Raw genomic sequence first — 25,910 nt, 5'->3', positions numbered from 1 at the left:
TATTCCATTGTATATATGTACCACATCTTCTTTATCCATTCGTCTGTCGATGGACATTTAGGTTGCTTCCATGACCTGGCTATTGTAAATAGAGCTGCAATGAACGTTGGGGTGTATGTGTCTTTTTGAATTATGGTTTTCTCTGGGTATATGCCCAGGAGTGGGATTGCTGGGTCATATGGTAATTCTATTTTTAGTTTTTTAAGGAACCTCCACACTGTTATCCATAGTGGCTGTATCAATTTACATTCCCACCAACAGTGCAAGAGGGTTCCCTTTTCTCCACACCCTCTCCAGCATTTATTGTTTGTAGCTTTTCTGATGATGCCCATTCTAACTGGTATGAGGCGATACCTCATTGTAATTTTGAGTTGCATTTCTCTAATAATTAGGGATGCTGAGCAGCTTTTCATGTGCTTCTTGGCCATCTGTATGTCTTCTTTGAAGAAATGTCTATTTAGGTCTTCTGCCCATTTTTGGACTGGGTTGTTTGTTTCTTTAATATTGAGCTGTATGAGCTGTTTATATATTTTGGAGATTAATCCTTTGTCAGTTGCTTCGTTTGCAAATATTTTCTCCCATTCTGAGGGCTGTCTTTTCATCTTGTTTGTAGTTTCCTTTGCTTTGCAAAAGCTTTTAAGTTTCATTAGGTCTCATTTGTTTATTTTTGTTTTTATTTCCATTACTCTAGGAGGTGGACCGAAAAAGATCTTGCTGTGATTTATGTCAAAGAGTGTTCTTCCGATGTTTTCCTCTCAGAGTTTTATAGTGTCCAGTCTTACATTTAGTTCTCTAATTCATTTTGAGTTTATTTTTGTGTATGGTGTTAGGGATCAAGATTCTTAAAAGAGACATATCAGTAAGATTTACCATGTGGACTACATCTGGATCCTGATGCAAATGAACCAACATTTTAAAATATAACAATCAGAGAAATTTGACACTGCTAGATAGTTGATGATATAATGGTAATAATGGTGATTGTGGTTATATTTAAAAATAAAGTACTTACCTTTTGAAAATATATAACAAAGTACTATGAAATGATGTCTGGTAGACACCTCAAAATAATTCAGTGTGTGTGTGTTGGGGAGGAATCAAGTAGAGGAATATAGATAAAACATGAATGTTGATAATCATTGATGGGTACATGGGGGCTCATTATACAAGCTCTTCAATTTTGTGTATGTTAGAAGTCTTCCATTAAAATGTTTAAAACTAAAAAAATACAGTTTGTTCCCAAGAATCTTTGATACCAACCTACCAACCAATTAATGTAACAGCCAACAAACTGAACAACAAATATACATTGATTCTATATATATTTTGCTCCTGGGACATAAGATTAGATAGGAAAAGTCCTCTTCCTTCAGAAACTTTAGAATCTAATAACGGAAACAAAGCCTACCACTAGGAAACAGTGAAGAGTTAAGCTTTGCGTTAAGGGCTGGGAGAGTGATAGGAGTTCAGAGAAGGGAGAGATCCAAACGGATGACCTGGTTCCAGATAGGACCTGGTTCCAGTCAGGATTCAGGGGAAGAGGGCCACTTGGCTGGGCCTAATATTCAGAGCGTCTTTTCTCCTAACAAGTTTAAGCAGAAAGTGAGAAATACAGACAGGACTGAAAAAAGGCGACACATCTTACACCTTTTAACTTGTGTCCAGATTTCACCACTTGTAATGCACAGATTTAAAATATTTTACAAATCCTGTACTTTTATTGTGAATGACAATATATATGGCACTGCATCATTTCTAAAACGTAAGCATTAATTTGCTGTGTTTAATATTTAAAATGTCAAGATTCCCTTAGGAAACAGAAGGTACAAACAAAGGTGGCAATTGAGGAGCATTTAACCAAAGAACCAAGGACATAGCTGTTGGCTAGGTTAAGAGAAGGTTAAGAGAAGCATGTAAGCATGGGATGTTGAAACACCCCAGGGATTTATAAAGTAGCAAGCTGTTACCACTCAAAGATATGAGTCAAGAAGAGAAAGAGTTATCAAACCCAGAGATTGTTACAGCCATAGATGACAGGAGCTATGACATAGGGAGAGAACCCAAATCACTGTCAACTTGCTGCTCAACAGAGAAGAAACCAAGGAAATAAATAACCTGATCTCATTCTGCTGCTTTCCAGCCTTCTGTCAGTTCCTCCCACTGACTAAAGTCAACTAGAAGCTAGAGAGCAAGGGCACCCATAAAGGTCAGTCTCCTGGAGCCTGGAGTAGGCTGGAGTGGAAAGTACATCGGGAGGGGCCAACAGAGGACAGCCAGCATGTAGTATCCATACCTGCTTTTATATTCCTGCTTTGGCACTTCTTAATATTTTAAAAAAATGATCAAGTGTAAGCTGAAAAACAAAAGGAAGTGACCAAGGCTTCTCTTAGCATCTGAGAGGCCCTGAACAGAGAAGCTGAGTCTCTACAAAGGGGAAGACTTCAGACAAACAAAGGTAATAAGAAGACCTGAGCTGAAAAATTAGTCCGAACAAAACCCAGAAATGGGAGTAAGTGTGGTAGAAGGAGAGATAAGGAGTTGAATGGACAAACAGGCACAAAGGTAACATTTTAGGGAGTTCTAAGAAAGGAAGTTGGATAAATTTGAATTAAGCCAGATAATAAAAGAGCTTGGGTAATGAGGGGTATTTAGATTTGATCTGTTTATATGTGATGTTGGTCACTGTGAGTGACTGAGATATGGTGCATGAAACTATGAGTGCAGTCTTTTAGGAAGAACACTTTGCTGGAACTGAGGATGAGCAATGAGGATACAATGGGAGGGGGAAGGCAGTGGAGTGTGGAACCAAACCAGAAGATGCTGCTATCAAATTGGGTTAAGTCTATAACAGGAGAGTAGCAGTGGAAATCCACACATTTACCCAGCCATATGTCCCATAGTCTATCTATCCCACAAATGTATACTGAGTCTACTATTAGCTGACCCTGGACTAGACAGGGAGGACACAATGGTGAGCAAAGACAGGTGTGTTTCCTGCTCTCACACAGTCTGCAGTCTGATGAGGAAATAAAGGTATGAATGGAGTAATGACGTAAGCAAATGTAAAATTGCAGTTGTGAAAGATATTCTGGAAAAGAGGCATGAGGTGCTATGAGAGCTATGACAGCTCTCTGAAAGGTGGGAGTGGGGAGTGGAGTAGGAAAGATGGGGGAATGAGAGATGGTCAGGGATAGGTTCTCTGAGAGAATGATGCTTAGGTTGACATTTGAAAGCTGGGAAGGCATTACCCAGGGCACACAGGGAGGGAAGAGCAAGCACAGCAAGGACAGGCAAGGGCAAAGACTCTGGACAGGAAGAAGAGGCCGCACAGGGAATGAAGAAAACCAGTCACTGGGACAGAGAGGAAAAGGCACAAATCTGGAAGACATCTCAAAGGAAGAAATAAAAAGGATTGTAGATACCTAGAATACAGACCATTAAGGAGGTAAAACAATCTAATGCGGTTCCAACCATTTTAAGCAAGGAGATGAGCTATTTAATCAATCCATATTTGCCAGTGTGCTCTGTGCCTTGACCAAAGAACACAACCAATTCTTAACAAATATTTATTAGGTAAGGAATTGGGAATATAGCCTTAACTAGACAGACAACCTTTATTATATCATATGGGTCATCACCCAACTTGTCCCCAAGAGCAGAAGAAGTAGCTAGGCATAGACTCCAGGAAGATCTATTAATCAACAAATATTCACTGGGTACCTTCCATGTGCAAGACATGAGATAAAATATTGTGAAAACAATATCTTGTCTGAAGGACAGGTATGAGCTGGCTTCTTTTAAATATAGATTATGATGTTTGTTTGCTCAGCATGAGCATAAACTGACAAAAATATGCACAAAGATGAATAAGATGCAGTCACTGGTTTCAGAGACGTTTTAACAGGAGAGATTTAAAACATGAGAATGAATCACTGTAAGTGACAATACAATAGGTTTATAAGAGTGGTGTAAATTATTATGGCACTAGATCAGATCGCTCTGAGGAAATCAGTTAGGTTCATGGGGAAAGGAACACAGATTCTGTAACTTAATGGGGTATGATTTCAATAGGTGAAGATGCAGGGTAAAGAAATTATAAAAAGCAGAAAGAATAACATCAGGGGGTTCAAAGGTATCTACCTGTAGGAATAATAAACAGGCTAAGTGTGGTAGAAAATGGGGAATTCAGAAAAAAGCAATGCAGGGAATAAAAAGTAAAGTGGCATAGATGGGGACCATAGGGCAGAGAATTTAGAAACCAGAATATGGACCAGGAAATGTATTTGGTCAGAATAAGGAGTTGCTGAAGATTTCTGAGCTGGAGAACAGCATTATCAGAGATGATTAAGAAAATTATATGGAATGAAAAACAGCATCACATAACGGTTTCAAAGCACAGGGTCTGGAGCCAGTCTTGCCTGAGTTAGAGTCCAGACTCTCCCACAGCTAAGACTTGCAATAAAAATGAACAAACTACTGATAAACACAATGTCATGGATGAATTTCAAAAGCATCATGTTAAGTGAAAGAAGCCAGACACCAAAGACTGTATACTGTTGTGATTACATCTATACGTAAATCTATAAAAGGCTAAACTACTGACGGAAAGACCAGCAGTTGCCAGGGGATAAGGGACGGGGATGGGGAAAAGCATGGGAGTAGGGAGAATGAAGGGGCACGAGGGAACGTTCTTTATCATGTCTTGGTGGCAGTTACACAACTGCATATTATTTGCCAGCATTCATCAAATTGTATACTAAAAATTCGTGAATTTTTATTTTTAAGTAAATTATATCTTAAATATGCCAATAGAAATGAAAATATCGTGCAAGAGGAAAAAGTTAGGTAGCAGTTAAAATAAAACCATTCAACTTCAGAATATTTATTCTGTATGAAGAGCACGGCAGCAGGGGACTCCTAAGTTGTGATCAATGTGGAGACACAAAAATACTACAGTCACTGGTGTATATGTGTGCATTGTGTGTGTGAGGGCACGCGCACGCTTGGGACTATTGACGAGGGGCAGGAAACATTCATTTTTTAAAAAAATATTTATTTATTCAGTTGCTCCGCATCTTAGTTGCAGCAGGTGGGCTCCTTAGTTGTGGCATGCAAACTCTTAGTTGCATCAGGCATGTGGGATCTAGTTCCTGACCAGGGATCAAACCCAGGCTCCCTGCATTGGGAGGAGTGGGTCTTAACCACTGCACCACCAGGGAAGTCCCAGAAGTATTCTTGATATGAAGATAATACCCGTTCCTTCTAAAAAGAATTTATTCAATTAATCTTTATTGGACACAGCACTGTTTTTAGGCCCAGGGAACAGAATAATGAACAAAACAGACCAGTCTTTCCTCTTAAGGAACTTGACAGTATATCTCAAGAATGACAGAAGTGGAGATGATGTTTAAATGAAGAGGCATGAAATGGAGATTTGTTCCTGTAATGATTAATACTCAGATGGAATTCAGGCTTCACCCCAGGCCCACAAAAGTAATACTGTAAATAATGGCTGGCTAACAAGGCTATCTTATTCACTGCATTACACAATAGGTTAGGTATGTTATGGTGATTGGTGTACACTGGTGTTACAATGGTGACATAAGATTATTTTATAAAACATTTTATTATGTTTAAAACCATTTTATAAAATGGTCTGGCAGACTGATATTTAGAAAATGAAGAGTTGGAAAAATCATTTCAATCTTGTTTATATTTCAATATTTGAGCAAAATCACTATAAAATTTTTATATATCCCTGAATTAACTGTACTAATACTAATATATATGCAATAATATTTTTGGATTTCACTAGTAGGTCTGAATATACTTAGAAGTAAAAATTCATTCTCAGTCAATGAGTTTCTGAACTGACTACAATAAAGATTCGAGATCATTCTTTTTTTTTTTTAAGATCACTCTTAATTTAATGTCCTCCTTCATAACACAGTGATTCACAGGTTTGCAAATCTCTATTCTCTGTAAAGTTCTTAGCCACCATAAATAGGTTTTAGAGGTTTTATTTTAAAAATGCAAGGAAACGATCTTGGACTCATATATCTGTCAGCCTTTTTTTGGACAACTGACATTTTTTTATCTTGGGGAATACATGTTGTGGAAAGAAGGAATGTGGGGAAATAAATGACATACAGTCTTACAATAAACTTGGAGTCTTCCAATAGCAGCAGACTTGGAAGCATTAAAAGAATGCTAGATTTGGCTTTTATTTGCTTCAGTGGCACTTCAAATCTCTTTGGCTATTGTAGAAGGTTTTCAGGTCATCACAAACCGAAGTGAAAAGGGAATATTGTGGGCAGTAACTGTATGAAATACCTTATTTATTTCAACTGACTCCTGCCACAACTGACTGAAGGACTAATGTCTCCTTATGCCTAAGAGCTGTGGGCTTCGAGACCCAAGCTTACTGTGCTGATTAAATAAACTCTAGGCAGAAGATTGAACAGTATATACCTCTGGCAGAGTCAAAGAATTCACGTTGAGCAAGATAAATTTTTTGCTCTCAACTGAGCTATTCAGGGCAGGAACTTAATTTCCTCACCCTTGAGCACAGTTTTCTCCATTTTGTATTATGGAGCAGTTAGGACCGCAGAAAAACCATACAGAGACTATTTGTTAACTTCTAAACTTGTTTGACCTCACTACAGTCACCTCTTTAATACCTGCATTTGCCCAGACTACCAATCTATCTTCTTTCTTACATCTACTGTGTCTACCTTCAGAGTCTGAGGCAAGGGTCTTCCCTGGTGGCACAGTGGTTAAGAATCCGCCTGCCAATGCAGGGGACACGGGTTCGATCCCCGGTCCGGAAATATCCCACATGCCATGGAGCAACTAAGCCTGTGCACCACAACTATTGAGCCTGTGCTCTAGAGCCCACAAGCCAGAACTACTGAGCCCACGTGCCACAACTACTGAAGCCCGCGCGCCTAGAGCCTGTGCGCCGCAACAAGAGAAGCCACCGCAATGAGCGGCCCGTGCACCGCCAAGAAGAGTAGCCCCCGCTCTCCGCAACTAGAGGAAGCCCCCGCGCAGCAACATAGACCCAAGGCAGCCATAAATAAATAAATAAATAAATACAAAGTCTGAGGCAGGTAGATGAAACCACAACAGTAAAATATCTGTGAATACTACCTTAGCATTTATGAAAAATACATTAAGGAGATGAAGTTAACATTTTAACATGTCCAAAATAGGAAAGCTAAATATTATAACTAAAACCATCAATTGTAGAAATAGTAAACAGAGAATCTGCATCTTCACAGCAAAATGATCACTCAGCTGGAAGCAAATGATTTAACCATAGTTCAGTACAGCTTACCACAAAATGAAAATTTTTTATTTCCACAAATAGTGAAGACTGAAATATTTTAGTGGTATTTTTCTGCCTGTATTTAATTTGATGTCGCTTCTGTTAAGAGTTTGTTGTTCTGTTTTGGATTCTATTTCCAAATTAAAACATTTAAAAATAATCTATTACAGAGCGTTAGCTTTTTCAGTCTTATATAAAATTACTAAATAAGGGTGTTAAAGTGTTAACTGTGCGCACCTCTGAGATCTATGAAAGGAAATATTCTAATCTCGCAGAAACATCATTTGCCCTTTATAAATCGATGTTGCCATGGTAAATGTTTTCATTTAATACTGGATTAGCTGAGGTGGGAGGATGACACAGTGTATAGCGGCAATGTACTCCCTGTATTTATATACTTTCCTCTTCAAAAATGCTCTAAGGTTTGTTGGATGGGGTGACTTTTGCATGCTAAGACAGAGCCATGCCTTTAGTGTGTACATCAGATTTGTCCCTTTATACAAGATTGAGTAGATTACATTATCTGTGAAAGGCAATCGGTACCTGGAAAGAGTGTGTTCTGCACTTTTGCTTAAAGAATGCAACATTCATGTGGAGTGGCTCCAAATGCTCCTCTTAAATAGGGTTATTGAAATATTAATTCAGACTACATAAATCCAGAAATAAGTGAAACAAAGAGGATTTTTCTGGTGGCTAATAAGTGCAAAGAGAATCACTTTTGTTGCCAGTGTGGAAGGATATGCATGGTTGCCTTCCACAAGTACCTTCAGACCGACTATAATAGAAGAATGACCCCCCTATAAATCTGGCTTTATATGTTTCTAAATGTGTACAAAATTTCCTAAATTCTTTCATTAACCAGGCTCTCCTAATAGCACTGTTGCAAAGCAGAGGAATAGGAATTAAAAATTTATCAATTAGAGGCATTGTGTGGAAAACCCCTCTAGAGATTTCTAGAACATTAGGGGTTTATATTAGGAAGGTAGAAGATCCTTTTTGTTGGTATTCTTTTTGTTAGTGATATTGTTTCTTCCTTTGTTAATTTTTAACAATTATAAAATAATAGATGATTTTTTTTAATGATAAAACAGCTTGGATATATACTAAAAGTCTGTTGTCATCCTCCTTCATTGCTGCCTCTCCAAGGGAACCAGCATTTACAGCTTAAAGTGCCTCTTTCCAACTTCCTCCATGCTTGTACAAAAATGTATATCCAAACAGACACACATATATAGAAATTTTGTTATTATTTTTATTAAGATGGGGTCACACTCTGCACATGACTGCAGTTTGCTTCTCTCACTTAATACACAACAATACTTCTAAGGCAAGGTACACAGACCTATCTTAGTTTTTCACTCATTGCATAATATTTTATAGAATGATCTCCCATAATTTTAAAGAAATGAATATTTTTACTTTAAAAGATAATTCCAGATAACTTTATTAAAAAGCTTGTGACAATGTATCCTCCAACAACAATGTATGAGCCTGCCCATGTCTTTTCATCCTTAAAAGCTCTATTATAGCTCTTTTTAATATTTTTTGCCGTGGTAATGGGTTAAAAAAATATATCTTTTTTCTTTAGTTTTAATTTTTATGATTATTAACAGGGTTGAACTTTTTTCCATTCTGTTAATTTAACATTAATATCCTTCATTTGCATTTTTGTGTGTGTGTGTGTTACGCAGGCCTCTCACTGCTGTGGCCTTTCCCGTCACAGAGCACACGCTCCGGACGCGCAGGCTCAGCGGCCATGGCTCACGGGCCCAGCCGCTCCACGGCATGCGGGATCCTCCCGGACCGGGGCACAAACTCGCGTCCCCTGCAGCGGCAGGCGGACTCTCAACCACTGTGCCACCAGGGAAGCCCCCTTCATTTGCTTTTCTTTTAGGTTGCTTGTCTTCTCAGTAGTCTGTGCGACCTCTTTTTATATTTGGCATATTAGCCTTTTTTCTGTCATATATGTTTTTTTACTCATTCTCAGTCTACTCTTAAACAATGTGTGTGTGTGTGTGTGTGTGTGTGTGTGTGTGTGTATGTAATCCTTTTACCTTTCTAGTTTCTTCTATAGTTAGTGGCCTGTTCAGTTTTTTAAAGACCTTTTTAGGTCAATTTGGGTAGCTAATTATTTTCTAGAAAATCACCATTTCCTCAAGATTATTAAAGTTACCAACAGATGGGACTTCCCTGGTGGCGCAGTGGTTAAGAATCCACCTGCCGATGCAGGGGACACAGGTTCGGTCACTGGTCCGGGAAGATCCCACATGCCGCATAGCAACTAAGCCCATGAGCCACAACCACTGAAGCCTGCACACCTACAGCCCGGGCTGCACAACAAGAGAAGCCACCGCAATGAGATGCCCGTGCCCCGCAACGAAGAGTAGCCCCTGCTCACTGCAACTAGAGAAAGCCCGCACACAGCAACAAAGACCCAATGCAGCCAAAAATGAATAAATAAATAAATTTATTGTTAAAAAAAATTTACCAACAGAGGTGCACATAATAGTATCTAAAATGTTTTCTTTACACTTTCTAATGATAATGCATAATTTTTTCACTTTTTAATCTTTAGTTAGGCTTGCCATGAGCTTATCCATTTTAATGGATATTCAAAGAAATGATTTCTTATTTCGTTTATATTATTTGACTTATTTTATAAATTTCAGCTTTTATCTTTATTAATTCTTCCTTTTCACTGATTTGATTGCTATCTTCCTCATTTTTTTTTTTTTTTTTTTTTTTGCGGTACGCGGGCCTCTCACTGTTGTGGCCTCTCCCGTTGCGGAGCACAGGCTCCGGACGCACAGGCTCAGCGGCCATGGCTCACGGGCCCAGCCGTTCTGCGGCATGTGGTATCTTCCTGGACCGGGACACGAACCTGTGTCCCCTGCATCGGCAGGCAGACTCTCAACCGCTGTGCCACCAGGGAAGCCCTATCATCCTCATTTTTAAGTTGAATTATCTATATAATTTTACTTTCATTCTACTTTTTCATTATAAAAGAATTTAAGGATATCAGTTTTTCTCTGAGTACTGCTTTAGCTGGGTCTCATGGGTTTTGTTATAAAGTATTTGCCTTGCCGTTACTCTCTAGATAATTTATAATTTCAGTTTTTATTTTTCTCCTTGTTTCATGGGTTGTATAGAAGAATGGTCCTTAATTTCTAAGTAGAAAGTTTTCCATGGCATCTCTTAATAGTCTATTTCTAGTTTTATTGGATTATCATCAGAGGGTAAGAGCTATAAAACTCTTATTATTGTAGTAAACTGAAGTTTCTTAATGTCTAGCTAAGTGATTTTTTTAAAATATTTTATATACATTCAAAAATGTATATTCTCTTTCTAAAATGTAAACTTTTATGTCTACATATACATTAAATTACATTTACTGTATGTTAAAAATATTAAATTATTCTGTTGACTGAAATATTCAAGTTCTTTACACATTTCCTTTTTGGAGTCTATTTGATATACCAAATATCCCTCTATAATTGTATTATAACCAACTTCACCCTAAATTTTTGTTTTACATGTTTCACAGTGATGGTTTTGGTGCCTAAAGGTATATAACTGTTCTCTTAGTAAACTGTGCCTACTAGATTCTTTTAAAGACAAAATGATAAAAGTTGAGGTTCTGATTATGTCATCTGTTTACAGCACTATTTCTAGAATGGTGCCCTTTATAGGGATTCTATATTGCTTCTATTTTATGTTGTTTTTTTGGCTGCGAGGCATGTGGGATCTCAGCTCCCGACCACGGATCAAACCCACACTCCCTGCTTTGGAAGGCAAAGTCTTAACCATTGGACCACCAGGGAAGTCCCTTTATAGGGATTCGAAATGTTTGTTTCCAAATCTCTCTCTCTATCCGTGAACTACATTCTTCAAATCCTACTGCCTCCACAAAGATTTTCCTAATGAAGAAAGAGAGAAATGCAGAGTCTAATCTGCTTGTATAATGTGCTTTAGAAAATTATGATTGTGGTCCTGACCAAAGTATTGTTGCAATCACCCTCTTCATGCTCAACTTGATCCTTTCTAATTCTTTATTTCAACTATTCTAAGGTATTTATAATACCTTGGTGCCTTGCATTAGTTACTTGATAACATGCCTTAACTCATCCATTGTAATGTACTTTAGGGCAAAAATAATAATAACTAATTATTTCCTGAGTGATATTGGGCTTTAACATATTAACTCCCTTAACTACAATCCTATCAGGTAAGAACTATTATTATCCCCATTTTACAGATGAGGAAACTGAAGCTCATTAAGGGTTAAATATCTTGCCTAAGATCTTGCAGCCAGCAAGTTGCAGAACTAGAGTTCTGATTTGTCTTTTCCCCATAATGACTTATAACAGGAATAAGGGATGAGAGACAAAGGAGTAGAAAAAGATTGCAGGAAAAATGAAGAACTTTGGAGGTCGCTATAAAGTCTTTGGTTTTAAACGTGAGGGGTATGAAAAGTTCTTAAAGGGTATTCGTAGAAGGGTGATGTGATCTGATTTCTGTTTTAACAGGATCCCTGTGGCTGCAGTATAGAGCACAGACTCTAGGGATATAAGAGTGCAAAGCGGATCAGTTGGGAGAGCTATTGTAATAATCCAGAAAAGATGATGGTGCATGGGCCAGAGTGGGAAAGATGGGTGTGGTGACAAAGGGCTGGATTCTGGATATATTTGGAAGGTAGAACCAATAAGATTTTCTGGCATATCGTTTATGGGGTGTGAGAAAGAAGAGCCAAGAAAGACGCCAGTCTATTTGGCCTAGAGAAACTATAACACAGGAATTGTCATTTACTGAGATGGAGAAGTATGAAATACAATATTTCAAATGAGAACTCTTGGGGGCTTCCCTGGTGGTGCAGTGGTTAGGAGTCCGCCTGCCGATGCAGGGGACACGGGTTCGTGCCCCGGTCCGGGAGGATCCCACATGCCACGGAGCGACTGGGCCCGTGAGCCATGGCCACTGAGCCTGCGCGTCCAGAGCCTGTGCTCCGCAACGGGAGAGGCCACAACAGTGAGAGGCCAGCGTACCGCAAAAAAAAAAAAAAAAAGTTATTGAACAATTTAGGATGGAGCCAGTAATTTATATTTTGTCTTTTTAACTAAAGGAAGCTTTTATTTTACAATATATGTGTAATAAAAAAATGTCTATAATAGTAACATTTTCTGGGAAACACATAGGCCATTAATAGATTGGCAGCACAGAATTATGAAATAAGCATGCATCTCAGATTCAAATAAATCTGTATTTAAATCCTTGTTCTTCAATTTACTGGCTATTTGGCTATGGATTTATAGCTTATTTAATCTCCCTTAGTTTCAATTTCTCATACAAAAAAATTGGAATGATAGTACCTTGAACACAAAGTTTTTATGAGAATTAATGAGCCAGTGCTTGTAAAGTGCCTAGTACAGTAGCGTGACATAATGAGCACTGAATAAATGTTTTCTCCTTTAAAAAATTTACCAGAAAAAAAGAAAACAAAAAGGACTCTAAATCTTATTGAGAAAACAGGTGATCATAAGGGGGTCTCTTACACTGTAGTTACTTTTTCTAATATCCTCTTTAGGTATCATGTTAATTCAAAAATATCAAACATTAATTGAAAATAAAAGTCTCCTTTTTATTTCTCATTTTTAATAAAGAAAGGAAAAAATGGTCAATGTATATTTGCAGCTCTGAACTCAGATATATGACATGTTTAGATTATTCTCACAGTGGCAAACATTGTTAATAGTTCAACCATATGTTCCCTAAGTGGACATTAAATAGGTTTTAGTAAAAATAAAGGTGAAGCATCATAATTTAAACTTAACAATTAGCAATGAGCTACATGAAACTTTAATTTGCCATGTACAAGATCCATTTAACATTTTTGTATTCTATTTATTTGTCTAGTTGAGCCTTGCTGTTAAAACAAGGGGTGAATTATACAAACAAATACAACTTAAGAATTTGACATGTAGCATCCTAAATGATACCAATCCTGAACATTCAAAAGAGAAAGTGGAAAAAACAATTTAATGTGACGCAGCTAAGTAAACAAAAAAGGGCCTGGTAACCGTCCTTTCTAATAATCACAAAATTCTCTTTGCTATTAGCTTCTCCATTGGTAAAACAGATAATATTACATCCTCAGTTTGGGGAGGGGAAAGGGTATAGCATTTTAATCTCCTTTGTTGCTCTTTTTCCAAATCTTGGAATTTTATACACTTTGCCTAAGTCTTCCTAAATAAAAAGCAAATACTAGTCCAGAATTTGGATATTTCTTGATTTCCCTTCTTCAGTAACAAGATCACCATCCTCTTTCTATTTTTTCATAAAGGGAGAAAAAAATAAGAACAGAGGAAAAAGAAACACTAAAAGCCATAAGCCATGTTCATTTTAAGACAATGACTTAATGGAACCAGTTTTCACTCATAGTCTATTTTTTCCTGCAGTAGAAACGCACTGGTGCAGGACTTGCTACTGGAGCCACCACTTCTGTCTTTCACACTCTTGGCCTCACAATTCTTAATATTTTCCAGACAGCTTCTCACAGTCAAATCCCATTAGCCATGTTTGTTCAAGTGTACAGATTGAATCAGAAGAGGTGTAGGGGCAGACAGGCCAGAGGACTAGAGAAGGTAAGAAGGAACTGATTGCTAATCACACAGAGGTGGTCAGGGAATCCATGGGGGTTGCAAGTTCAAGCTCTGGAGTCAGGTGCGGATAGCCCCTGGCATTTCCCAGCAATCACCCAGCTGCTTTAGGAAGAGCTCGGATCCATTCTCTACAATGAGTATAACAGATAACCTACGGCTGATGCCCAGAAGGCTGAGGTTAATTTTCTCCTTTTGTGCAATGAGGCTTAAGCGGAAAGTCAAGCTGGCCTGTGAGGAGAAATGGAAGCGTGGGGTGTCTCCCTTCCTTTAATTTTTGTGTCCAAAAGAAAAAAGAGTTTTTATTTTTAAAAAATGCAAATATTATTACATACTAATAACTAGAGCTGAGACAAGTAAATTACAAACCCCGAAGAACTGAAAATTATTCCAGTAAAGCCTCACTTTTCTGGGCTCCTTTCTAATTTTGTCCTGAATTTTAAACACTAACTAGGGACACTTTTTTTTTTCCCCATAATGATTGAATTAAAAATATATAGATTTGGGACTTCCCTGGTGGCACAGTGGTTGGGAGTCTGCCTGCCAGTGCAGGGGACAAGGGTTCGATCCTTGGTCCGGGAAGATCCCACATGCTGCAGAGCAACTAAGCCCGTGCGCCACAACTACTGAGCTTGTGCTCTATAGAGCCCGCGAGCCACAACTGCTGAGCCTGCGTGCCGCAACTGCTGAGGCCCGCGTGCCTGGAGCCCGTGCTCCACAACAGAAGAGGCCACCACAGTGAGAAGCCCAACACCACAGCAAAGAGTAGCCCCCGCTTGCCACAACTACAGAAAGCCCATGTGCAGCAACGAAGACCCAACGCAACCAAAAATAAATAGAATTGATTCTTAAAAAAAAAAAAAAAATATATATATATATATATATATATATATATTTAACATGTTACAATATCCCCCAAATCAGCCATAAGGCAAACTTCTGTATAACTAAGTGACTTTACATGAAAAGGTTTAATCAGCATTCTAAACATAAAATGAAAGCACCACCACAATTCTGCATTTACCTTGTGTATTACCTCTTTGATAAGCATATATCCTGAGGAAATGGTGTTTATAAGTGATGTTATGATAATAGCTTGATGTTTTAAAACTGATTTCTTAAACTAGTGCAGTAAGAAAAGACTGTGAAAGCTGGGTTCTCATTATGTGGTTGTACATGCCTTGTGGAGGTAAGTGAACTTTCTCCCTTCTTCTGTTAGAAAATGAAAAAGTTAAAATATATTAGTAAACATTTTCTAATGGTTCTTCATTGGGGAGAAAAAAGCAAAGGGAAACATCGAGGGAAGCTCTTGAGAAAATTTTGTAGGGAGTATTTTGTTCATTCTGGTTTCATTTCAACAACTACATTCTTTCACCATTATTTTAAAATAAGTGATAACTTAAGGCTCTAATTTCAAGTTTTTCAACTTGTTGCTCTGGGTTGTCTGATCTTTAAACTCAGAATTGTTCTATTTTCTTTCATTCCTGGTGATAGATATTTGTGCTTAGGAACACAGAGGAAGACCACTTTCTGATTTTAAAGCATGATCTGTGACTCTTCAAAAGATAAAGAATGAGACAATAATTTGCAAGAGGTTCAGAAAGGAAACAGTGTATTCCTTCATAGTTCTCAAATCACTCCCAAAATAAGGGAAGAAAATGGCAGCCTAACACATCCTAATGGAAAGAAATTCAATTATTACATGGTTTCAAGTTATTAGGTTCAAGAGAAAATATTTAATTTTTGTAAAATTATATTTTTTACAAATTAGTTTACATTTGTGAATCCTTAAACCAAGACTGCAGAGGACCTATGTGGCACAAATAACAATTAAATAAAATGCTATGTAAACACAGGACCTGAAAGGGCTTGAACTAGATATGAGTAATTTTTTTAATAAGGTCAATGTACAAAGTTCTCAGCAAAGTGAGGAAATCTAGGCTGATTTCAAATAAATATAGAAAAAATTAAGGTTTCATACTTATGAAATTCCTTTTGATAACTTCTTTTCTAGGCATAAAGGATATATAAGAACTTTGAGAAGAACATACATCCATTCTCAGTGTTCATTCTCTGATCATAAGGGCTATTTTTAATGGAAATTACTTAAGAATAAGCACACTGAAAGATTTACTTCCTTGCTTACTTTCCCCAGGTTTCTTTTAGCCCAGTTCATACTTCCTATTTTTCTTCATTGGCCACCTTTCCTCTCCTTATTATGATGTCTTACCTTCTCCATGAAGTAATTACTGGAAGTAAAGGGCTGGCAATTTCCTTCTCATCTTAAGGCTCTTTCACATTTCCCTCAACACACAAAATAACAATGAATTCATATTTTGTAAGAACTTAGCACATACAGGGCAACTGAACAATGCCACTGGTATTACCTTGCTCAGTCCTCAGAAGAACCCTGGGTACGTACTATTATTTTTTATTTTTTATTTTTTTGCGGTACACGGGCCTCTCACCGCTGTGGCCTCTCCCGTTGCGGAGCACAGGCTCCGGACGCACAGGCTCAGCGGCCATGGCTCACGGGCCCAGCCGCTCCGCGGCACGCGGGATCCTCCCGGACCGGGGCACGAACCCGCGTCCCCTGCATCGGCAGGCGGACTCTCAACCACTGCGCCACCAGGTAAGCCCGGTACGTACTATTATTATTCTGTCTACAGATAAAGGAGCAGGACCAGCTAGTTAAGAAAATTCCTGAGTTGACACTACAAGAGCTGGGACAAAAATGCTGTCAGCCTGGTTCCAAAACCTACATTCTAGCCCACTAGATTTGGCTGATATTGAGACAATACACTTTATGTCAACTCACTGTAATTATGTCTTATTTATTTTATTTTATAATCAAACCCCCATGGGATAGTTAACACATCAAATTGATGATAGCACCTTACAATGACCATGAGCTGGCAGCTTATCAAATTATTTTGTTTGTTGAGATGACAGCTGGTGACAGCAAAAACCCACAGGGGCCCTTGGTTAGGAAGAAAAAGTGTTAAAAGAAAGAGTCTCAAAATATCACCACTTCAAGGCTCTGGATTTGAAGCCAGTGCCATCAGACACCAGATTCTACTTACTTTACCTCTATTCTAGGCTACTTAAAAGCTGCTTACTCTTCTCCCTAAGCTTCCCAAAGCCTGAAAAACACTGATTAACAAGAAATTTATTAAAGAGGATGGAAATTATTTTTTGAAATTTCAAGTCAGAAGACAAAGAGTGAGCTCACTTTGAATATAAAATTGACATTGCAATAGATAATAAACTACTTTCCCTAGACTCTCCGAAGCTGGTTTAATGGGAGCAATTTTTTAAAAGGCTGCTTTGAAGTCTAGGGTATGGCTGAATGGACTGCATCTCAGAGGTCTGACATGATTGGATATTCTTTGGTAAGACACCAATCTAGATCTGTATTCCATCAACAAAATTAGTTAGTTGTACTATCTGAATTATGGCTAAGGTTCTTTCCACCTCTACTCTACATCTGCTTGTTTCGCTATCCAAGCCTACCTAACAAACTCAAGTTCCCCAAGGAAAACACTTAAATCAGATTCATTGATGCATCATTCGTTATTGCCAAAACTTAAGATTTACTTTATGAAAAAAAAAAATCTGTTGAGTGAATATATCTCTTTAACCAACTTGGTCTGCCTCAATTAACAACTCAAGTTCTGGGTCCTCAGTTCCTTCTTTCCTTAACCTTTGTTGTTCTTCTTGATCTTCTGCCATCAAAAAAAATACATTTTAACTTCTCAAGGCCCTTCCTTGTTTCTATGCTTTCCTTATATGATATTTTCTTATATGATTTTTTAAATGTTCTGGTCTTCATATTATAGTTATTCTTGATTTCTTTTTCCTTTTTTTTTTTTTTTTGTTGTTGTTCTTTATCAGTTTCTCCATGTTTTTTGGCCAACTGTTCTTATTCCCTTCCATCGTTTATTTTTGTCCTCTAATAGTTGTTCTTTCTTTCTTTCCTTGCCTTCTTAGCTCCTTTTCTCTTAAGGATCTGTATTAAACTTAGTTTCACCTGCATTTTAAGAAAAGAATACTTTCTCCACCAAAAGTATTCACACTATCACAGTTCTGGATCTTCCTCACTAAGAACAGAGTTTAGGAGGAAAGGGTTTCTGGGGTTTCTGTATCCATCTCTTCCTAGGTACACTCAACAGGAGTATAATTACCACTTCTCATGAAGGTTTATTAGGTATATGACCTATATGTCAGCCTGATCAAGTCAGTAAATACTCGTGGCATGTGGTCAATAGAAAGTGGTAGGGAAAGTGGAAGAAACATTCAACAACCAGTTCTGAGCTGACCAGACAGAACAAGGGAATCTCTTACCCAGTTAGGCAGCTTCAGTTACAAGTCAGAGAAAACCCAACTTAGTCTGGTTGAAACAAGAAAGGCTAACATAAAGGAAAACTGCCTAAGTAGCAATGTCAGCAAGAACCTCTGTTCTTTCAGTCTTTGCATTGCCGTCTATGGTATTAGTTTTGTTCTAGACATGGCTCCTCTCACGAACTCAGCAGACCCTAGGACTACATGCCCTTTGCTCACATGCAACAAAAACATGCGTTCCCAGCAAAAGATTTGATCGGACTGGTCTAGGTCACACACCTTCTTCTCAACCAGTCATTGTGGAAGGAGAAGTGGAATGCAGTGATTTGCTAATCCTACTCTATGTACTCCACCTCTGGATCCTGGGTAGACAGCTCCAGGAACCACATGGTTTCAGAGGAGCAGCAACGAGGAACTGTATTCTGGGAAGGCAACCAGCAAATGTCCACTGCACGAGGCAAAGCTGAATGCAGCTAGTGCAAAATAACAAGCTGTAATTTACTTGTTAATATACGTTCTTTTTTCCACAGAGTTATTTTTCTAATTATAAGATTACAAAAAAGTGAGTTAACACATTTTACTTTACGAAAATAGAGTTCCTTTTTATTCTTTTATAATCAATTCCTTTAGGACTCTTTCTGAGAATGTTCACCCCAACACAGTTACCTATTATTATTAAATAATTTAAATGTTTTTACTGTAAAATAATGAGAAGAAGAAACACAATAATAACAAACTACAGCAAAAGATTATTTGAGAAAATGATATTCTTGTAGGAGAAAAGTGCTTAAAGACTAATTAGTGAATTTTTTAAAAAATATTTATTTATTTGGTTGTGCCAGGTCTTAGTTGCAACAGGCGGGCTCCCTAGTTGTGGCATGCAAACTCTTAGTTGCGGCATGCATGTGGGATCTAGTTCCCTGACCAGGGATCAAGCCCAGGCCCGCTGCACCACCAGGGAAGTCCCATGAATATTTTTAAAAAGTAATATAACGCCACTTTAAACAAATATACGGAAAAATCACTTTTAAAAGTGAGAAGAGAAAGAAGAATCACATTTCATAAGGGAGCAACTATCACTGTTCTCTCCTATTCCCAATCTCATTATATCTCTTTTTACTAAGTAGTAAATAAAGACCTTATAAAATTAAAGGCCAGGACACTAATAACTAAACACACAGAAAAGTAATTTGCCTGGTCATTTGTGGATGGGCAGGGGTGAGGAGGTGAGGGCCAATTTGACAACAGTAGTTATTTATAGATACTTAGACCATACACAGGTATTGTATTCAAATAGATGCATGTCAATCCTTAGTCCTTCAAAAAGACCACGTGTATTTTCTTAGAGCTTCCAAATGTCAATTTCAAAAGTATTCTCCCCAATATGTAGAATACCTTTATTTTCTCAGTACTTTAAAATAGAAGAAAGAAAAGAAAAATAGAATGTTATCTGCAACAATGAGTCATCAGCCACTGCAGCTCTACAACACCTAGGTCTTCCCCTGTCTCTGCAGCCCTTCAAAAGAGGAAGACTATCTTTTAATGACGCACATAAATCCCTGCACTGCCTGGCTGAAAAGCATAATTAATTCTGGCCTTTTTATGCTTAATGAAACACCTTGCTCACATGACAGCAGTGGGTTTGAGCTTCTCCTGTACACCTAAAATAGGGAAAGCCCTAGCAACAACCCAGTTCTACTCAAAATGCTGTGTAAGTCACGGTGGTATGAATTCTGCTACTACTTCAAAATATATCTCTCATGACAAGCAAATCACTCTAAAGAAAACTCACAATCAACCACCTGCATGAACAGTTTTTTTTTTTAACTTTTATAAGTGTGGAATGTTTTATTTTTCGAATTCTTGGCAGTAAACACATGCTTTTATTTCTCAACTTGTGGCTGGGATAGAAGGGTATTTAAACAACCTAATCTCTTAGATGCAGCTGCTCAATATCATTTCCCTTTATTAGAATAATTTTTCATATTTTAATATACACTTACATGCTGCATTTCGAAGGCTATTACTCCACTGAGAATTTCAAAACAAATTTTCAAGGTTACATTTCAAAACACAAATAATACGGGTAAACTTTTTAGAAAGAAATTTAACTGAAAGATTTACCTTAAAAAATTTACTTCTCTTTATAATATTCAATTATTCTAGCTCTATTTGAGGAGTCTTGAAAGCAAATGCCTACTTTTCAAACACGTTACTACTGCTGTAAATGCAGTTTCTTTGCTTTAATTATAGAATGTATACAGAACATGTGAATAATGAAATAAGAATTCCTCTCACCTGTTTGGGAGTAACCCCAGGCATGCGAATATCCAGTGCAAAATCTGATGAATCAACAGGAATTACTGGTCTGGTGGTACCAAGACATTCATTAGAAAATGATCTGGTAGTTTCTTTAAACCTGAAAAAAGAAGACAATTTCAATATTCTTGAACATAATGGTATCTTATGCTCATCTGGACGTGAGAAAGGGAAAAAAAAAGGAATTCTATGACTTTAAAGATTGTTGATTTAGACCCAATGAAAAGATGTAATAACCACATAACGTTCTATAATATTCTCAGAACTGCACTGTATAGTTCAAGAGCAATATATACCCAACTTGAGAGCAAAATATAATCAAAGCAACCTAGCAGCCTACATTTAAAACCTAATTCAATAAAAATTTGTCAAATATACATTTGTTTCTAGTTAATGAAAGTACAGTATAAATAAATTATAATTATCACAGGCCTGTCAATCCTCTAATGGCAGAAATATTAACTACAAGCCAGTAAGTGACTATTTTATGAATGTCCAGTATTACTAGTCAGCAACAAAAAACCAACAGTAATATTGCTAGGAGGTGGAGTTTTATGGGGGTGGGGGGAAGACTGTGATGTGAATTACAAATGTACAGGTGCATAAATATTTAACATAGTAATTATGAGGAGTGTGTATACAGCTCAATGTTTTCTCGTGAGCTATTACAGTCCATGATCTGCTTCTCCCCACCAGTTACCTACCTTTATATTTTATTCTTCGGGCTGTTATAAACAAGAAGGCATTCAAGTCTAAACGACTATATTGTAGTTTCTGAAATATGTCCCCAAGAGGGAGTGATTAGTATTGGAAATCACAACTTCTAAGTGGAGTTTTGAAAGCCAGTGCAGCTTGGCTACAAAACAGTGGGCTTTTTCTGCAAGGGGGACTTTTACAAGAAGTTATTGTGCTAAAATTCCAAGTGATTTCAGCAAAGTTAATCAACCATGTATATTTCTCCAACACTCCGGTTCATAAGTGATTACATTTTTCAGGAGCATGCACAGAAACCATCCAAACAACATTTCGCCTCTTTAAAAACAAAAACAAACACCCACCTCTTAAAGACAGAAAGTGGGCTTCTGAAACCCAAACAGCTGCTTTGAAAAACAAGGAGGAGAACTAGCAGGCTACGAAAGCCAGCCATGGCCACGCCGCTCCGGCCCCGCCGGGAGGACCCGGCAGCGCAGCGCTGGGCTGGGGCCGGCGGTCGGGCAGCGGCGCCGCCAGCAGCCGCTACTTCATGGCCGGGGAGCGGCGGGCGTCCGGCGACGGCCACACACCATCTGCCTGCGAGAGCTGCGAGGTGTCTGGATCAAGAGCCGCAGGCAGAACCCCGTGGGAAGGCGGTACTTTTGTCAGGTCCGCAAGCGGAAGCTCTCCTCCCTTCAGAGCTGCTTTCTGCCCTGGTGCTGGGGCTAGACTTGAGTGTTCCTTATCACTCGGGGATGACAGGGACTGTGAGGGATATCACACAAACCCGCGTCAGTCATCATTCAGAACCTGCAAAAATAGAAGCAGATAATGGATGACTAACACGTTACAGCATTTGTGCTCAGCAAATCCCAGCTGAGGTTCTTCAATACATTAGTAGTTTCACAAGCTTGAGCCCAAGCCTGGTGAAAATGCTGGTCTGTTGATCTCCCTCCCCCAAGACCAGCCCCCAAGATTTCAAAAACCCCCATAGCCCCTGTTCTGCCTTTTCCTCTTTCCTCCTCCCTCACACCCACTCTCTCCTTTTCTCTTCTACTTCTTTCCCCCTTTTACCTCACAACCACCCCAGGCTCCGGATTTCTTCTCCTTACTTCCTATGTCACTCCCTTCTATTATCAAAAATGCACTTAATACCTCTGCTGAATGTAAACAAAGATACTCACAAAAATGATAGGCTAAGGCACAAGAAAAGGAAAAAAAGAAACTAAGGCACAGACAAAGCACTTGGATACAACAGTAATCAGAAAGAGAAAGACTTTGAGAACAAAGGCATGTTTACATATATGCATCACAGAGCTATAGATCCAAGAAGAAAGATACCCTCTGCCAAGAATGATCACCACAGAAGTAATTGCTGAAGTTCTCAGAATTACTTTAAAACAAATCAAAAATCTATAGCTAACACAATATATGAAATGTAAGCACCTACTAAAAAATCCTGCATCTAATATACAAAGTAATAATTCCTTACTTATAAGGCATGCCTCCCAAAAAATATTCTTTCCTGAATAAGGTTTGGAGACTTACAATGCAATACAATTAGAAGCAGTAAGGAGAATCTCAGCTGGCTCCCACATGAATTTTATATACAAAGGATATGATCAAAACCTTTACATTAATATAAATGACAGGCCATACGGAACTAATGCAACATCTCAACATTTTGTCAAGAGGACTCAACTAGGCTAAATTTTAAAATATTTGTGTTTAGACTTTACTCTTGTTCTGAATATATTTCAGACTATGTATCAAGTATGTACATTTTAGCAAGGTATTATTTTAAAATGTATCATTCACAATATAAAAATACATTCAAAGGAAAAGATGTCTTAAAGTTCTATTTTAATCAGTAATTATAAACATGATTTGGTGAATCACAAATAAATCCATTGGCTAGATGAATAACAGTTAGAAGCAAAAATCAGTAAGATCATTAGAAGTGCTCTACAATAATAAGTTAGCCTCTAAATCATCCTCTGGAAATCACAAGATACTGAAGCTAATCTAAACAAAACAAAACAAACAAAAAATCAAACAAACACTAAGCTAAAACAAACAAAAAAGCATGACCTAAACTTTAAGTCAGAGGAGTTCATGGTCATTGCTTTCTAGAAGAAACATACCTTACACCAAATATAAATAAAACATGAGTGAATATCCAACCTATCCAAGGGTGCTTGAGGCTCACCAGCAACCAAGAACCACAGTTAATTTACACAAGCAATGACATTTTTAAAAGACTGATGATATTTGTTTGAACTTTCTCTTTGGCTTGCTATGTGAGCTTTCAGAACAAAAGCCTTTAGTTTTGTCTGAATCCTGTGGGTAAAGGAAAGAACTTATGGGGGAAGAGAAACAACTGGCCTGAAGGCTATGCTATTGCTTTTGTTTACAACAAAATATAATCCTGTAAAATGACAAGGCTTAACATTCCCTGAAGTTCTTCTTTTTCTTTAAATATATGTGAAGGAGGGATTATATTTTATTATTTCATGCAGAACAGGATTCAAGGACAGTCTTTCTTCTAGTTGGCAGGGAGAATTGCTATTACACAAACACTTGAAAACAAATTTAGTATTAAAATTCTCTAAAAGGAACACATCCTTAAGTACTAGGCTTTGAAAAAAATTCCACTTATCCCTCTGATTGATTTTATTACCTTTGATGTCCCTGAACCGCCCACTAAAAGAAAAGGGAACTGAAGTTGTGGGTAAAAGCAAAGTTGCTACTTGCAGCCATGAACAGAACAAAAGGTCTTACAGAAATCAAAGCTAATTATGCTTTTTGGTTCTTGATGCCTTGTAAACTAAAGACAAAATACAAATCATCATATGAAAAAAATAATGTCTAATCATTTCATTTGTTATTTTACAATGACTGATAATTGTGGAATATATGTGTGTGTGTATGTATGTGTGTGTATATATAATATTCAAATCTTAGTATTCTCGTTTAGGATAAAAAAATTCAACATAGATTTCCTTGAGATAATTCAAAAAACACTTAATTTCATATTTTGTACAAAATATTATATTTTGGAATTTTATAAAATGAATAAAAGTAAAAGAGAATGTAGTCTATTAAGGGAGATCCTCATCTTCTCACAAGTAATATAAGGTAAGTTTAGAATGTACTATTCCTGTGAGAGTACTATAAAAGGGACTCAGGGAATTTTGAGGAAGGAAAGATCATTTCAATCTTCAAGAGGAGGGTAAGAAAAAAGAGAAAGGTAAAGCAGTCTTCACTGGAAGAGGTGGTTCTGAGCAAGAGCCTGAGTGTGGTTGGGTTTCCGCTGTGAGAGACGGAGAGTGTGTATTCCAAGTGCAGGGCACAGGAGCCCAAATGGGGAGCAGAGGATGTTTGAAAAACGAGTAATAAAGGTTCTGCCTCCTAGACTCAAGCTGCAGACCCAGATTTACTATTTTATTTGTAATACAAAGCAAATATTCTGTTTACACATTATAAATAAATTCTTAGTAAGAATGATGTATAGTTTATACCTGTACAAATATTAATTCCAGGAGCCTAGTACAGAGGACCATAAAACTCATTTGGCTTTTACAAAGTGAGCAGTCCATTCTTTTCCATTTTTATTTGAAAAAAGAAAAAAACCCAAAAAGATAGTTTAAACTTTTAATTGATCAAAGAATCAAATAAATATATTGGCCATTCACTTACTGATTCATTTATCAACAAGAAAGAACCATTATAACATTGAGGCTGACAGCTTGTAAACTGAAGAAAAACTTCCTGGACTCCTGGCTCCACCGCTGACTAGCCCTGTGAAACTGGGCAAGTATTTAGCCTCTCTTTGCCTCAACTTCCTCATCTGCAAAATGAAAATAATCCTACCACCTATCTCATAGGCTTGTTAGAAGGAATAAATAAATTCATACCCTTAGAACAACACCAGACACATAATAAATGTTTGCTATTACTGTTGCTGCAACAAATATTTACTGAATGCCTAGGACTATCTTAATGTTGGGAATGGTGATAATCGAGGCAGATAAAGTTTCCACTCATAGAGATTACTTTCTAGTGGGGGGAAAAAACAAATGAAAATAATGACCAAATTATTGATTTCATTTTCTTTCAAGGAGATTTTATGTGGCTTCCTACAATGACTTATGATTAAACTGATTAAAGGATGCATATCCATTCACTTAGAAATTCAACTCTAGGAATTTATTCTTGGGCAAAAATAGAACAAGGGCACAAACATGTTTATGAGGATATTTACTAACATTGTTTATAATAACAGATAACTGGATGTTTATAATAGCAAGGAACTGGAATCAATTTAAATGCCATCAATAAGAGATTGGTAAAATTTGGGGTGTGGTACCATACATCCCTTTAAAAACGACAGGTGGAGCTTCGCTGGTGGCACAGTGGTTGAGAGTCCACCTGCCGATGCAGGGGACACAGGTTCGTGCCCCAGTCAGGGAAGATCCCACATGCTGCGGAGCGGCTGGGCCCGTGAGCCATGGCCGCTGAGCCTGCGCATCCAGAGCCTGTGCTCCGCAACGGGAGAGGCCACAACAGTGAGA

At 37.8% G+C, this 25,910-nt stretch overlaps 1 protein-coding gene across 12 annotated transcripts in view; it reads right to left on the bottom strand.

Annotated features, from left to right (window-relative positions):
* PAM (peptidylglycine alpha-amidating monooxygenase) overlaps nt 1-25,910 on the bottom strand; it is a 279,877-nt gene that overhangs the window by 128,296 nt on the left and 125,671 nt on the right. For 6 of the 12 annotated variants that reach the window (XM_029218598.1, XM_029218593.1, XM_029218592.1 and 3 more), the window contains 2 exons: nt 21,702-22,146; nt 20,623-20,743 (listed from right to left, as the gene is read on the bottom strand). In XM_029218598.1, coding sequence (XP_029074431.1) covers nt 20,623-20,743; nt 21,702-21,790 — 210 coding nt within the window. In that variant the 5' untranslated portion in view covers nt 21,791-22,146. Of the gene's footprint in view, nt 1-20,622; nt 20,744-21,701; nt 22,147-25,910 lie in introns of those variants that run through there. The other 6 variants (XM_029218601.1, XM_029218602.1, XM_029218603.1 and 3 more) reach the window with 4 other exon arrangements.

Source organism: Monodon monoceros, unplaced genomic scaffold, assembly GCF_005190385.1.
Source record: "Monodon monoceros isolate NGI ecotype Baffin Bay Population unplaced genomic scaffold, NGI_Narwhal_1 Super_Scaffold_12, whole genome shotgun sequence".
Classification (NCBI taxonomy): Eukaryota; Metazoa; Chordata; class Mammalia; order Artiodactyla; family Monodontidae; genus Monodon; species Monodon monoceros.
This window is presented reverse-complemented; position numbering and strand designations above follow the sequence as displayed.